This window comes from Pyrus communis, chromosome 6, assembly GCF_041283825.1.
Source record: "Pyrus communis isolate YQ-2024b chromosome 6, ASM4128382v1, whole genome shotgun sequence".
Classification (NCBI taxonomy): domain Eukaryota; kingdom Viridiplantae; phylum Streptophyta; class Magnoliopsida; order Rosales; family Rosaceae; genus Pyrus; species Pyrus communis.
The window spans coordinates 23,900,178-23,916,534 of NC_142570.1; the positions used below are offsets into that span (position 1 = coordinate 23,900,178).

Sequence of the window (16,357 nt, forward strand, 5' to 3'; positions counted from 1 at the left end):
GGTTGTTGTTTGTCTGGTGCACCATTCCCATGTTGTAGGCATTGATTGTATAGGTGACAGGTTTGAGTAGATTACGAGAAGTTGGTAGGGGTAGCAGTGCAGAGATCAAAGACTTGGAGCGTTTAGGTTACCCATTTATCCTCCCTTGTACTATTTCTTTTGGGACTCTCTTTTGTGCACCATGGGCTTGTCTTGGCCTAACGATGGTTGTGTTTTTTTTAGTGTACAAACTTGTATATATTTTGTAGGGGTGAACCCACTATCATTTGGGATATTAGTTATAGTATTACATTCCGTATCTTACGTCAGATTTAATGTCCCATACGTTCTCGTGTCAGGTGTCGATCCTTGATGTATGTATAGGTGACAAGGGGGCCAACATGCTCTAATAATATTAAGAAAGTTTAGGTTCTACCATAAAATCAATTGGAAATATGAGAAGTAGCTCAACTACTTATAAGTATATGTAAGGTCCTCAGGGCCCAAAAACTTTCGTTGTTCTTAAAATCATTTTCAAAGAAAATCTCTTAAGAATATATATATATATATATATTTTTTTTAATATCAAATATTCAAAATCCTGTTTGATTAATTTTTTTTTAAAATTTTTTCTTTTTGTTTAAATTCAAACTATCTTGAGCAAAAATTGGAAGAAAGAAAGGATCGGGAAAGAGAGAAGCTCGAGAGAGAGGAAATAATGGGCAAGGAGAGAGAAAGGCAAGGAGATGGCGAGGAAGTGAGGAGAGAGAAGAAAGAGAGGGTAATGAGAGCGAGCAGATAAAAAGACAGTGAGAAGAAGAGAGAGATAAGATAGAGGGTGAGGATGTGAGAAGAGTGAATGGGAGGGTGAGGGTGAGGAGAGGAAAAGCAGAAAGGGACTGAGAGAGAGAGAGCAGAAAATGATAGAAAACCTTTATAAACTTATTTTTAGTGTAAAAAAAAAACCTATATTTTTAAGTTTGTGGTGAATCTAATTTTTAAAAAGTTCTACGAACAAGAATTCAAGGAGTAAAATTCAAAACGTTTTTTAGTTTTAAAAGTTGAACTTAAGTAGGATATCAAACAAACCTTCATTTGTTTGATGTCCGTAGAGCATCCCTCCGTTCTATCTGATCAGTTAAACTTGGTGAAGTTATGTGCGAGTTCTTATCGTACGTTTGGTACGTGTGTGTATGGAAATGCGCGGTGAGCCTTAATGGCATTGATTGCTGTCCACACCCACTCCGCAATTAAAATTCCATTAATAAAGTAGCTAGCAGCTAGTTTTTTTTTTTTATTTATTTTTTTTGAGAACTGCTAGCAGCTAGTTAAGACATCAAGGAGGTCCTCAAAAACCAAAGAGGCAAGCAAGCTGGGGATCAGGGAGAAGAGAAACTATCAAACCAGGCAAAGCAACAGAAATAGAAGATGAATATGGTAGATAAGGAAGCAGCTCCAACCTCTCCAATGGAAGTGGTGGGGACGGGGCCCAGAGACGAAGATGGGAGCAGCAGCAGCAGCTTGCGGACGGCAGAGACGTTGCTTCGGCTGCTGCCAATTGCTCCTTGCGTGGTGGCTCTTGTGGTCATGCTTCACGACTCCCAGACCAATGAATTTGGCTCTCTTTCCTATTCCCATCTCGGAGCTTTCAGGTATGTATGCACACACACACACAGACGTATATGTGCTCTCCATTTTATATATCACCAGATTTTAATCCTTTTCTTGTAAGTCTTTAGAATAATGTTAGAATCAAAGTTGAAAATCTTCAAGTTCACAGGCACTGTGACAGATACAATACTCAATCTAAATATGATTAACTGCTGCCACAAGCCATATGTGAAGGATCAATTTTTTTAGACTAATTACTATAATTTATTTAATTTATTGTCCATGATAACAGTGAATATAATGGAAAGAATAATAGTTGTGTTCCGCTCGTAGAGGAATCTACTTGTCCCTCACTTATAATCACGTAGATGAACTTCATAATCAGATCCGTTCATACGCTTTATCATCATCTAAATATCATATTTGCAAAAGATTATTCAATTTGGAGATCAGTCAGCCATCCATACGTGTCAAATCAATCGACGGTTTTAGTAATAAGTAGCATCTTCATAATGAACCGTTCATTTATTTGATGCATATGAATGATTAAATGATTTTCAAATTGGATGACTTCTTGCAAATATGATCTTTAAACGATGATAAAGAGTATGAACAGTTCCGATTAAAAATTTAATATGGCGAAGATACGTTAATTATAAGTGGATAGACAAATAGGTTCCCTGTGGAAAACACACGCATCATCCTAATGAAAATTAGTGATTTTAGATTGAAGATTACAATTACTGGAACCAACTAGCTAGTCTAATGATATTCAATTGATCACACGTCTAAGCGAGATGTTTCAAGTATGACTCTCATGGATGATAAAGATATATTTGTGTCGAGTACGATACTAAGTTATGGATGGTCATTGTGTGGCTTACCTAGCATAATATCCCCTAACTTTAGAGTAGAACATCGTTATGATACAATAGATTTAGCTTTGGAATACTCAGCTATTAGTTCTCTTCCAGGATTTAAACCAAAACGTCATCATATTGGTTACCAATAGAACTCCCACAAATGATATTCATGTGAGATGGCTTTCTTTTTCCGCTATTTCCAGGGTGAATGGTAACTCATTAATCACCCAATCGTACTGAAAAAACATGGCATGTGAAAGAGGAATAGGCCTGTAAAAAAAATACAATCCATAAACTGTGAAGGTCCACGACCATGACTCTTCAACCCATGATGAGGAACCCGATGAACGCGACACCATTAGGAAGATGAAGTTGTTGAAGAAACGTTACCAGGCGGATTTTACTTTATATATATATATTTAAATGATTGTTAACTCTACTGTTTAATCTTTTTATATAAGTTTTTTAATTAATTTAAAGTAAATATTGTTAATAGTAGTGCAGAGAAGTACAGAAATGCAGAAAGAGCATGTATCGAAGAAGAAAAGAGAGAAGAGAATAAGAAAGAGAGAGAGAGAGAAAGTAATTGATTACATTGATACTGAATTAATGTATACAACTATGAGAATACAGTTTATATAGTCATCATGACTAGCTTGCAGCCTAAGCTATTTAACTAACTAATTTGATAACAACTCTAACAACCTTTCGGCATGTGGATATTGTCAACAAATATAACTAAGAACACAGTTAGAACTTTGTCATCTTAAATCATTGTAAAGATGATATGGATGTTGCAGGTATTTGGTGAATGCCAATGGCATTTGTGCTGGTTATTCTTTTCTCTCCGCTATCATTGCAGCCAAGGCTCGTGCGGCCACCAAGTGTCAAGCCTGGACTTTCTTCTTCCTTGATCATGTAATTAACTCGTTTCATGTATTTTTTACTTTTGGAAGCTGTTATTCACACTATTTACCGTCTATAATAAAAGTTCTATTTCCCGTTTTGGACTTTTAATGAAGTTTGTGTAAACTACAATGTTACACGCCCAGGTGCTCACTTATTTAGTTCTGGCTGCCGGAGCTGCGTCAATGGAGGTGCTTTATTTGGCATACAAGGGCGATTCAGCCGTAAACTGGAGTGCAGCTTGTGAATCTTTTGGCGGATTCTGTCACAAAGCCACAATTTCTGTTGCCATTACATTTGTGGCGGTGACTTGCTATGCACTCATTTCACTCATTTCCTCCTATAAACTCTTCAGCAAGTATGATGCTCCTGACCCTGTCGCCAACCCCATCAAGGGCAGTCAGACCGCCACCTTCCACGCTTGATCGCCGGCCAGTCACCGCCACTCACTTTCTCCTTAATTCACTACCAGCCCTTTTTCAAATTTGGGCTTGGTTTACTGCCGGTCACATGTTTATTGAATGATAAAGAAGTTACATGGCTTGTTTGTGACATTTGATGGTTATCATGTGTTTGGATTACTGCCTATGTTTCTTGAATTTCCAATCAATAATACAAAGACCTATATTAGTAGTGATCTGTAACTAAATGCTTTAGGACCCTAATAGCTTATTTAGATGGAATCACGTAGGGGCTTTTTCATTTTTTTTTTTTTTTTTTGGTTGGCCCATCAGCCCTTTGCCTTTAAATTTTTTTCACGATTTTATTTAGGGTAATGCTAGGCATATCAAGATTTTAAAATAAATTTGCATACCAGATGATGTGTCACTAATAAGGAATAAACATATTAATCAACACTTAAATAATAATTCAATTATCAACAACCACATTATTTGGTTTGTAAAATTAAGTTTTAAATTTTAATTCCCCTAACATTACTCTCTATTTAACCAACCTATTAAAGATAAATTTTTGTTAAAATAGGCTATATCATCCCATTCGCTCTTCATTAGAGATGACCTTAGAATCCTCAATCATGTCACATTAGTTTTCTCTCGATTCCTCTAACTTGAAATTGTTGTGCCTTTCGGTTCAATTAAACTAAATTTGTAATGCAGCTGCCATGTCGCAATTAGTCCCTATCATACCGACTGCCCATGGACCTGATGGAAAAGTCGTTGTGCCCCCATGCAAATCACGTCTTTCCGCATGTGGTGGATTTTTCCTTATGATTTGAAAGGAGGTGACACTCTTTTTAGATTCTTAAAAACCCTCTTGTTTATGAAACTCGGATCGCGAAATTGAATAAATACACGAAATTTATGAATAAGATTAAACATATGTGAGATATTAAAAATAACGTGTTTATTATATCCCAATCTGAAATTCTATATATATTAAAAGGCTTTTTAGCCAAAATGGTCATTGAGATTTGCATAACATATCACTTTGGTCACTGAGATTGAAAATCAATAGAAATGGTCCCTGAAATTGTCCACCATCCATTATTTTGGTCCTTCGGTTAAAAACTCCGTTAAGTGTCCCGGAGCTCTTGGCCGAAGTTTGGGCAATTTTCAAAGCTTCATAACTCAATTTTTTTCTTAACCAAATTCGACCCATAATATATCAAAATGAAAATAGGAAAGTGTAGAACCAGATTATACCCTTTTGGAAGCCCAATGACTACCAAATATGACAAAAAAATAGCTTGAAAGGTGAATGGTCTGCAGGAAAATTGGAAAACTTGCCAGAAATTGGGTAAACTTTAAACTTTCATAACTTCTTCAATACTTAATGAAATCGAGTGATTCAAAAACAAAAATCATACTTCTCAATGAGAAAAAGAGAATGGTACCTTTTTTTTATTTTTTATATATAGCTAATTCGTAGTGGTTTGGCCGAAAAACGGCTCACAAGTGGCTAAACCGAGACCAAGACAACCACTTTCGAGCTGTTTTCCGTCCAAACCACGGCGAGTTAGTCGTCGAGAAAGGTAACATTCTATTCGTCTCATTTAGAAGTATGATTTTCGTTTTCAGACTATTTTTCGGCCGTCTCCAGCAACCATTGGACTTCCATATAGGTATCATCTTGTTCTACACTTTCCTATCTTCATTTTGATATATTATGGGTCGAATTTGGTTAAGAAACGATTGAGTTACGAAGCTTTAAAAATTTCTCAAACTTCCGGCCAAGAGTTCCGAGACACTTAACGGAGTTTTTAACAGAATGACCAAAATAATGGATGGTGAACAATCTCATAGACCATTTCTATTAATTTTCAATATCATGGACCAAAATGATGTGTTATGCAAATCTCAAGGATCATTTTGACTAAAAAATCATATTAAAACCTAGTTTGGCAGCTACTTTACTGTTCCTAAGCACAATTAAAGGACGCATTTACCCTTCTTCAAACGTTCTTTCCCTTCCTTTATTTTACGGTGGTACAGTGAAAATAGTAAAATGCCTTGTTTTACAGGTGGTGCGCTCGCAGCTTTCTTCCTCCACCTCTTCCTTCTTGCTCCAGTCGACACGCCCACCACCTTTTCCTTCTGGTTGCAGTTCGAATCCACACGACAACCTGCTCATCCAAATTAATTTCACCACCCATACTCTTCCACATCGTTCTAAACTCAAAACCTAGATCGCTGTTACTCACCCAAAACCCAGACAATCGCCGCCACCACTTCATCCACCACAACGTTTTACAAATTTCTCTTGACTGAAGGCAAGCGAAAATTGCCCTCTTCATATCCTCAAGTAAATTTGATTAATAGATTAATTTCCCCCAATTCTTTTTTGGTTTCAAATTTACATCGATTGCTAGGATTTTGGAAGGGTGTATGGGTTTGGGTAATTTTCATATTATTTTGGGAGTTTGCTGATAAGAACCTAAATGTAATTAGTGGTTAGCTTAATCACTATTATTAGTTTAAGGTGTAATTCGGGTTACTAGTTATTAGGCTAAGTTGGTTAATTGTTAGAAATACCATTTGGCAGTATCTGGATGTTAGGATTGTATAAAGGCACCAATGTGGTCAGTGAGTAAGAGGACAGTTATTCGAAATACAAAATTATTATTACCAAAAATAGGAGACTCTCTCCACTTCCTTCTTCCTTCCTTCCACCGCCATTTCTAATCTAGCTTGCAAGTTAAGGTCGAATTAAGGGTTGGGCCATTGAGGTCTTATCATAAAATTATAATCTTTTAAAAAATTATTTGATAATTTTGGCATTTTAAATTGAATTGGCATTGATTTTTTTTTTTTTTTTTTTCACAGATTTTGGAACGACGAGATGAGCCGTAGGTTGGCATATTATTGTGGTCTTGAATGATATTTTGTTTGGCATATTACTGTGATCGGAACCTGGTTACTTTTCATCTGAATATTATTGTATTTTCGCTCTCTGGGCAAAGGTCTTGCCTTTCCAAAATGCTGAGGAGGTAATTGAAGCTAAAACTAATTGATTAAGCCGAAAAAAAAAATTGTAATCTTTTAAAACAGTATTTGATAATTTTGGCATTTGAATTTGAATTGGTATTGATTTTTCTTTTCACAGATTTTGGAACGACGATATGGGCCCTAGGTTGGCATATTGCTGTGGTCTTGAACGATATTTTGGTTCCTTGAAAAATGTATTTTGTAGGGAACCAAAAAGAGGAATACAATGTGTAAATATGCTTGGTTATTCAGATACGAAGTTTTTTACTTGATTGCCCGAACTGGACTTACAATTACAATTAACCAAATGTTGATTGGCTAGTCTGTCCAGGTTCAGTTAGAATAAACTCCATAACTTTGCTGAACATGCAGGAAATGGAATTCATATACAACATGTGAGGGCAGATGGAGACACTCTAGATGTTGAATCTACGAAAAGTAATTAAGAGCTGTGTAGAAGGAAGTTCATTCAGGTTCGAAGTCTTATTCATGTTTTATGGTTCTCCATCAGATGCTTTTTTTTTTTTTTGTCATTTCTGGAGTCTAGACTATTAACACGATGACGCCTCAATACATTAAGCTTGAGTATTAAATATAATTGTGAGAAGACGTTGTATTTGAAGAGTTCGTTGTCATTATAATTTCTTTCGATTAATATGAAGTTATAAATCTATAGCCTTCAAACTCTGAAATAAGTCGAAAATGAATTTAAGGGTGGCAGTAGACTATTCAGTACATTTGATACATATTATATGCGCTGTTTATGTTGTTGAATCCAAGATAACTGCAGAAGTGGAACCATAATATGGTCGCATCTTTCTAACTTATGTCATTTTTCTGCAGCTTTCTTCCTTCCTTTCAGATTTAAGAAATAACATCCGTGAAGCACATGTCTTCGTGACGACCGATGGCTACTCCTTAGACGTATTTCTGGTGGATGGATGACCTATTAATGTAGTTTTCTTTTATGATATAACTTGTTTATCGTCATTCACTATATCATTTCTACTGTTAGAGTATTTTGCGTGTTATTATATTATTAAATGAATAATGTCCTATACACGAAATGTTGGATGGCCTTTCTTAAAATATATGCTGCTACAATATGCCTATTTTTGTTGGCTATGGATTTTGCTAAACTGCAAACTGTTTACGTGCTTAATTTCTTTTTGTATGCATGGATGATCTCGTTTTAGTGAGTGTTGATCTCTGATCTGTAATATGGATTGTTGTTGTGATTACAAGTTAGTTTTATACTCATTTTAACAATTATGTATCGAAGTTAATATCTTGCTTGGAGTTTACATTTTTTTGCACATGATGCCAAAAAGGATTAGGAATAGTGAAAGTTCTAGGAATGTACTAGTTTAACCTAGAGAGGGGTGAATAAGTTCCAACTTAAAAATCCAATTCAATTTTCAATTTAATTTTCAGTTCTCAAATTAAATTCACATTCACATCACATATCAAACTATCATACTCATATGCAATTAAAACGATAAATAAAAAATGCACAAGGATGTAGGATTTAACGAGGCAAAACCCACCACTGGGAAAATCCTCGGGCTCCCAAGCCAGGACAAACACTAAGAGAAATAAGTACAGAAAGACTTACAAAACTCATCAACTAGACACGCATACTAGTAGGCAGTTTTGTCTCCGCGCTTTGCTACTCGATCTCTCTTTAGTCTTCGAGTGGAAGTGGCATGACACTAACGCAGCCGTCAATCACTGTCTCCTCGAACTTTGCAAGATACTAACTCGATCATGCAAAATGTATGTAATGAAATGTTTTTTGGAAATCAACCAATTATGAAAATCACAAGGCACATTTTCATAATTGATTTCAATTGAAGCACATGAAAAATTAGTGAACAAAAACTAATATTTTCTTTGAAAAACAATTGGCAATAAACTGATTTTTCTGAAACGAAAAATAACTCTCATTGCACTTAGGGCTGCTAACAAACGTTTGCTTTCAAATGATATATCATGTGTTAAAAGCAAACTAAAAAACACTCTGATTCATCAAGATGAAAATATAAACCGACTTAACCCAAGGGCATGCGTCACATGAATTTTCTATCTGTTTAATGCATTGCTGCTAGTGTTTATATCATACGGAAACAACCTAAATGCATATGCAGCAGCAGTAGGAAAAACTCTAAACTGATCTAATGCATGCGGCAAACAAAACATAAAAACATATTCACTTGGTGCTGATGCTCTGTTAACCAGTCTGTGTTATGCGGCAGCCCCCAACCAGGTAACTAGGACTTCTATTTATATGTGCAGCAGCTAGACTCTCTTATCCCTATCATATACGCGTGAGCCACAAGCCTAATAAGACCTAATCACTTACCAGTTAAGATATAATGAGATAACTAGGTGAAGGGATATATATGCAAAACCCGAGACATTAACATCAAGTTAAATTCTTAAAAGTAAAACAAGGTTATGCGGCAAGACTAGGATCCCAAAGGTATATATGCATATATATGCTAGGGTTTTAAGCTGACTTAAAATTATGGGCTTAAACTAAAGCATAGTTAAACTATATGGCCCATTGAATGCAAATTTAGACTATATGAATATGCATGCCAAATTTACCTGAGTGAATGTCTCTGAAAACGTTTATCATTTTGTGATCGAGAGCATGTGAGACAAACTTAGACTAAAATAATTACAACTGAAAACAAGCACTAGTCTAAGATTACAGACTCAGGCGTTTTGTTTAGGAATAGCCAATTTTATCCTAACAAATAGCAAAATAAATTTAGTGGTGTTAACTACATTGAAATACCATGCTAACCTATGAATCTATGAAAGATTGAAGAAAGAAACAATGGCAGAAAAATGAACAAGGAAAGAAGATGAAGGAAATGCTCTCTCTATTTATCACAATAGTCGAATACAACTCAACAGAAAATGATCTCTACAGCCTCCTTTTTATAGTCATTAGGCCTATTGCAAAAGACCCAAATACCCTCACTAACACCTCTAACTAACTCAATCATATGGTTATTACTCCCCCGCTCAAACTAAACTTGGAGTATCCAAGTAAAGTTTGAACTATCCAGGTTTTTGAGATTGATCTGGAACTGCGAGAGCAAGATATCTACCATGCTTCAAGAATTAACCTGCTGCAAACAAGAAAGCACCCACTGACATCTTTGTAACTGCTGACCAAAACCTCTGCCCACCCCATTATCATCACACAAGACTACAACTTTTGCCGTTGGTGAAGCCATGATAAAAGCCACAAGTACAATCTAACTTTATCGTTAACATACCCAACAGATTTTCGACTTTGAACTGAGAAGCCATAGTAACACACTCACTGTATATGCAAATTACCCCTCCTAAATCTTTACAGAGACTGGCACCAAATCAACCAAGGAGAATGACACTCCAAGAAACCAAATCAACCAAGGAGATTGACACTCCTGATAGCTTCCTAAATCTTCCCATATACCAAAATTAACCAAGGAGAATGACACTCCAAGAAATCAACATTGTAGGCTGTTATAAGCTTCTGAACAATTCAAACCCAATAAAGAGACAGTAGAATTTCAGTGAGGCAGAGAGATAGAATTGGACACCATAAAAATTGACAAAATAGCGAACAGTTTCTTATTGAAACATTTAATCAAACATATTATGTGCACTGTGAAAACCAGAAATCAAGAACCTGATCAGAACTTCAATCTTGAGCCAAAGCACACAGAGGAAGCAAACCAAAAACCTTGGCGAATCAATCTACCAACTAGCATTGAGAAAACCAAGACTGAGCAAAACCCGAGTGAGAAATGGTGGTGGGTTTGTCTCTAAATGTTGCAGTTCGACTTCCCTTGAGGACCCACAAAGATGGTTTGGTCAGGCACTCATTGATTTTCTTATCTAAACTCAACCAACCCAGTTGTGTCCGGCGAATAATCTCTCTTTCTCCAGTCACATTCTTATGGATTTAATCAGCAAGAACACCGGAGTGGTGACTCCTATGAAAAACCAACATGGGTCTCGATCCAAGAAACACGACAACTCGAGATACACTGAGAATTCGAACCCCAATGTTTCCCCTGCATCGAAATAGGCGGCGAAGTCCCAGAAGACGGCTGAGCAGAAGCAGGGCCACCGCACGCTGGTGGTTGAATCAAAGGGGAATGATCGCTGTCTCTTATCAAAACCAAGGTTGAAGATGGATTTTGACGAAACATCAATTCCTGAGGACAATTTTACCGATGAAGCAGCACAAGATTCTGTGAACTTCAGAAGACCTAAAGAACAATCGCGGAAGCATCGAATATCGAATGAAAATTTGGAAAGAAACTAAGCTAGAAACGTATGAAAAAAAAAAAAAAAAAAAAAAAGGGAAATGAAACCACTAGAATCAAAGGCGTGAGCCTAGTGGTATCAATCAAAGGCGTGAGCCTAGTGGCTCTGATACCATATTAACTACATTGAAATATCATGTTAACCTATGAATCTATGAAGGATTGAAGAAAGAAACAATGGCAGAAAGATGACCATGGAAAGAAGATGAAGGAAATGCTCTCAGTATTTATCACAATAGTCGAATACAATTCAACAGAAAATGATCTCTACAACTTCCTTTTTATAGTCATTAGGCCTATTGCAAAAGACCCAAATACCCTCACTAACACCTCTAACTAACTCAATCATATGGTTATTAAATAGTACAATATCATACTTCTGCACTCCCTGTAGCGGAATGCGGGCGTTTCTGCTCGGTATAAGTTAGATTAAATGGTACAATATCATACTTCTGCACTCCCTGTAGCGGAACGCGGACGTTTTTGCTCGGTATAAGTTAGTGAACATAATGGCAGGTAGAAGACTATGGTGATCCTTTTTAGATGGAACAAGTTGATTTGTAGTTCTCTGTGAACATAATCTGTACTTGCTTTGTTCTGTGAAGATTATTTGTGTTGCTATTCTTTCCTAGAAATTTTCTGCCTGTTAATGCTCTTATATTGTTTTAGAATATACTGTCATAATGTTATCTTCCTAGAAAATCAGGAATGTGTATGAGTTCTTTTTCGGCTTGCTTTCTGATTACACTCTCTTTCTCTTTCAGGTATCTGCTTTTGCTTTTCTCTCTGCATATTTTGTTTGTATGAAGGTCCATCCTTTTAGTCGTTGATGTCTACATTTTTGGTTGTACATAGAACTCTTAACGTAGAGTCAGTAAAATGCAGGTTCAAACTGAACGAGCTAATTAACGTGGGAAACTTTTGGAAATGTATATAACTGTAACTTAGAAATCTTTGCTTTAGTATTGCACATATGCTCTTGATGTAAATAGAATTTAAATGTAGCTTAAAGACTTATTTTACCATGTTGGTTTAGTTGTTCTGTTATTTTTTGAATTATTTAGATGAATGTATTGATTTGTGGTTTCAGGGGATTTTTAGAAGTAAAATACTATGTATTAAGTGTATAGTGATATATGTGTTTGTGAATGCAATTAAGCTGCTGGTGGCTTTTGAGTATCAATTCATTATTGTGTGCTGTTATCCAAATTTTTTTTTTTTTTTTTTTTTTTGGGAAATGATTTATAGTTGCTGTAAACTACGAATTTAAAACCCACAGTGGAACGCGGCACTTTCGCTCATTGATACTAATCTACCAAGAGGGCAATGGGAAAACTAGTGGGCATGACCCCATAAAATAGTCGTGGGCATGTGCGAGAAAACTAGTGGGCATGGCCCATGGAAAAAACTAACCGGCATGATATAGAATAAAATCGACTCATTAGAATTAAAGGGGCATTGCCCTTAGCAAACAGGTAGGGGAACACGAGTCATATTGATGGTGCTGCTATGAAAGAGATTAATGGTTCTTCAGTGGGTTTTTTTGGTTGTAGTTGTGGTGTTGGCCAAGAGGATCCTCTTTCTCTTTTGTTGTTCCGTTTGGCCGAGGAAGTCTTGAACCGAGGTCTTTTAGATATGCAAGACCTTTCGTAAAAAGCGCTCGCGAGAGGTCGTCGTTCATAGAGAGCACTCAAGAGAGGTGGCCATTCGTAAAGCACTTTGGAGAGGTGGTCTTCTGGAGTGCTTCCACTTGGAGGAAGTGGTCATCCCAAGTGGTTTTTTGGAGAGCTGGCCACTAAAGAGTTGACCATTAGAGTCGACTGCTAGAAAGCTGACCACTTAGGCCGATTCAAATTGAGTATGTGTGAACTTTATGTACTTCCTTTCTTATTATTTTATTGTCATTTTTTATATTCTCACACTTCACATTCTTGAATTAATTCCTCATACATTTATTTTCATCTATAGGCCAGCAAATCAATAAAATGCATTGATCAATCCTAACCACCCTTGACCCCAAAGGGAGTTGAAGGACTTAAACAAAGAGGAGGTTCCTTGCTTGGTCAAATAGTCATTTAGTTAAAAGTTAAATTTGTGGTGCACATCAATTTTTCATTCCATCAAGCCAAATTTGTGGCTTGGTGGTTACAATCCAACAATGACAAAAATTCTCGTCAACGACCATCCTGCTAAATTAGGGGAAACACTTACATAGCAAACTAATGGATCGTTTGATAATCATTTTGTTTTTATTTTCAGTTTTTTTTTTAAATTAAAAACTTGCTTGATAATTGTTTTTAGTTTTCAAACCAAAATAATAAAGCTAGTTTGGCTATGGCCTCTTGGTTTTGGGCCTTCCCTTTATGTGTGTTGCCCATTATAATCCTCACAATACCAGTTTTGACCTTATATCTTAGAGCTACTTTCGCAACCCTCTTTATCAAACACTTTAATGGAATATTAAAAAGTTCTCATCCTCCTAACTGAAAACGCATAAATTTTTCTTCTTTTCACTTTCATTTTGCCAACTGTGGGTTATGCACTTTATCTTTCTTTATTTCAACGATTTCTACTTAACAAATATGCAATCAGTCAATTATAAGCATGCATCAAGTTCAAACACAGTAGCGAATGTACACTGAAATGAAGATGATCCCAGGATCATTTAGAGTTCGGAAAATGCATGCTAATGTCTTCCAAAGACTTTTGAACGTTTGGTATGGGTCAGTTATGAACCAACTAGTTTTTGATGTAACATATGCCTAACATATGTTAGCAGGTTGTGTCGAGAGCACTTGATAAATTCTATCAACAACATTCATTAAATTGTTTCTGCATTTGTCGATATTTGTTAACATTACGTAACAAACAGTGTTTGGCTGATAACAACAAAACCACCAAATATTCGACAAAATGCGTCACCGAAAAAATTGATATATTTTGGCGCACTTCGCGTTGTGTTTTTATTAAACAATTTGGACCTTAACACTAAACCCCCAATATTTGAATCCCAAATCCGTTACTGTTCAAATAAAATATTAAATCGTACCGTGATTCATGTGGTTGGAAATGAAAACTTGAAGGAACTTTAAGGAATAATGAAAGCAACCTCAGTGGAAGCGTCAATGCTTCCAAATCGAGAATTGTAGTCTATCCAACTTAAGTGCGGTTCTACAGACAGTGGATCCCACCCGTACACTACTGACCAGGGAGAGATAGAGATGGTCCAAGTTATCTCTTATTCTATTTTCTTTTTCTTATAAGGGGTAAATTCTTATTTGACTTGGAGCATAATCGTTTGGGATAAAAGTCAAATGAGTCTTGTATACCACATAAACCAAATATATTTCCTTGGAAAAACACCCAAAAATAAAGCCACAAAACTTGCATAAATAAATATATATAGTTCAAGTTTATATCTTTCAATTTACATATTTTCGCAAGCCAAGCCACAAGATTTAAAACTTAGAACAACTTATAAGTCTAAATAAATATTACCATCACCATCTACGGCACGTTTACATAAAAGTAATCAAAATCAAAACGCGGAATTGAATTTCGATTATAGAGTACTTCAATGTTTACGAATATCAAAAGTGAAAAAGTTGGTGGGATCTATGTGAAATTTGGAATCCTACTATGAAATTTAGAGGAATTGGATTTATTTCATTTAGGTAATATTTGGATTCCGGGTGCTGGAGTCAGAATGGATTTTTCCTCCCCTTTATACTCTCACTTATTTCTAAAATTTCAAGATTGCACTTCGCATTAACCCAACACCACCAATCCTTCCTCAGTTCATTATGAAATTCAATAATGATAATAACAGTAATTAAGCCACCTAGTACTACAATCTAGTGTTATTCCTCTTTCACTTGTAAGTGAGAGATCTTATGTTTGATTCTTGCTAAAGGCGAATTTGTACCACATTATTACTAGCTATTGTGAGGCTAAGCCCACCCCTCCCCCTTAATGTAGATAATATCGATTGTTCAAAAAAAAAATGTGAGAGGTCTTAGGTTATTCTCGCCAATGGCAAATTTGAAACTCATTATTATGGCCAACCCAGTGTAAGGCTTAGCCAACTCCCCCACCCTCAGTGTAAATAAATATTGTTTTTTTTTTTTCAAAAAAAAAAAAAACTATAATTGAAATCGAATTAAATAATCAAATTTCGTGGTGTTTAATATTAAGTGAATACAGGCATTTAACATTTTTTTTCTATTATTTAGTATATTTAACCAAAAGAATAGTATATAAAATAATTGTTTTCAACCAAGGCATTTTAGTAATTATCTTGATTTCCATTTCGATTCGGTGAATTAGTAAACCGTTTATATGGAATCTACACCACTTGTATTCGAAATTTTTTTAATAAACAACTTCAACGTCCTCTCCATCCCAATTCTTCCTCAATTCCCCTCCTCCCATTACGAATTAGTAAATGAGTTACTAATACAACCAGCGTTGCTATAAGATGCATTGCATCTAGTCTTTTAAGAGAATGCAGAACGAATGATGGATATGTGAAAAACTTAATTTTAGCAATCTAAATGCTTTAGATAACGAACAAAAATGCCAATTGAACAATCATGGCTAAAAACAACTGAAGAAAATTACAACAAACTACTTCAAATGCAATGTAGATCAACTAAATATATTAACAAATAAGAATTTTAGAGATAAGGATTTGGAGGAATGATTGGATTGAGGAATTAGTCAAAAAAGGGGATGGAGAACTTCAATTTGTCATGGCTCATAAGTCATAACAAAAGAGTATTGAGAGAGAGATTTTCGTCTCTTAATTTATTTTACTTTTTTATCCATTTAATTTAAAATAAAAGTGTGAAAAAAGTGGTTAATAATTTTTTTTTTTTAAACAAACAATATTATTTATATTAAAATGGTAGACTTAGCCTTAAGGGCTAGCAATAATATGGTCCAAATCCATTTTTAATGATAATCGAACTCATTTATAAATGAAGAAGAATACAACTAGACAATATTACTAAGTGTCAACAAATGCCTTTTATTTCAAATCTTGGATGAGATGCATATCTGATTAGAGAAGCCTTTCTAAAAATAAAAAATTTAATGGGTTGTTGTTTTGTCCTGTCCAAAGCTTGGAAAATATTCCAAACCCATCCAAATACGTTTTGGAATGGCTACCTCTCCTTCCAAGCAATCAAAGACTTGTTGCAAGTAAGTCTCAACGACT

General features: G+C 35.5%; 1 protein-coding gene and 1 long non-coding RNA gene across 3 annotated transcripts; both read left to right on the top strand.

Annotated features, from left to right (window-relative positions):
- Positions 1 to 1,286: 1,286 nt before the first annotated feature.
- Positions 1,287 to 3,992, top strand: LOC137711680 (CASP-like protein 2A1). Its single transcript, XM_068450941.2, has 3 exons — positions 1,287 to 1,631; positions 3,254 to 3,371; positions 3,506 to 3,992. The coding sequence occupies exons 1-3, from the start codon at positions 1,408 to 1,410 to the stop codon at positions 3,782 to 3,784; spliced, it is 621 nt and encodes a 206-aa protein (XP_068307042.2). The 5' UTR covers positions 1,287 to 1,407; the 3' UTR covers positions 3,785 to 3,992.
- A 1,812-nt stretch (positions 3,993 to 5,804) lies between these two features.
- On the top strand, positions 5,805 to 7,911 carry LOC148696480 (uncharacterized). Of its 2 annotated transcripts, XR_015963754.1 has the most exons (5): positions 5,806 to 6,090; positions 6,644 to 6,807; positions 6,924 to 7,035; positions 7,178 to 7,278; positions 7,649 to 7,911. It is a non-coding gene; the product is annotated as an uncharacterized LOC148696480 (long non-coding RNA). The 2 variants fall into 2 exon arrangements; XR_015963753.1 differs by having other exon boundaries at positions 5,805 to 6,090; positions 6,924 to 7,278.
- Positions 7,912 to 16,357: the final 8,446 nt, after the last annotated feature.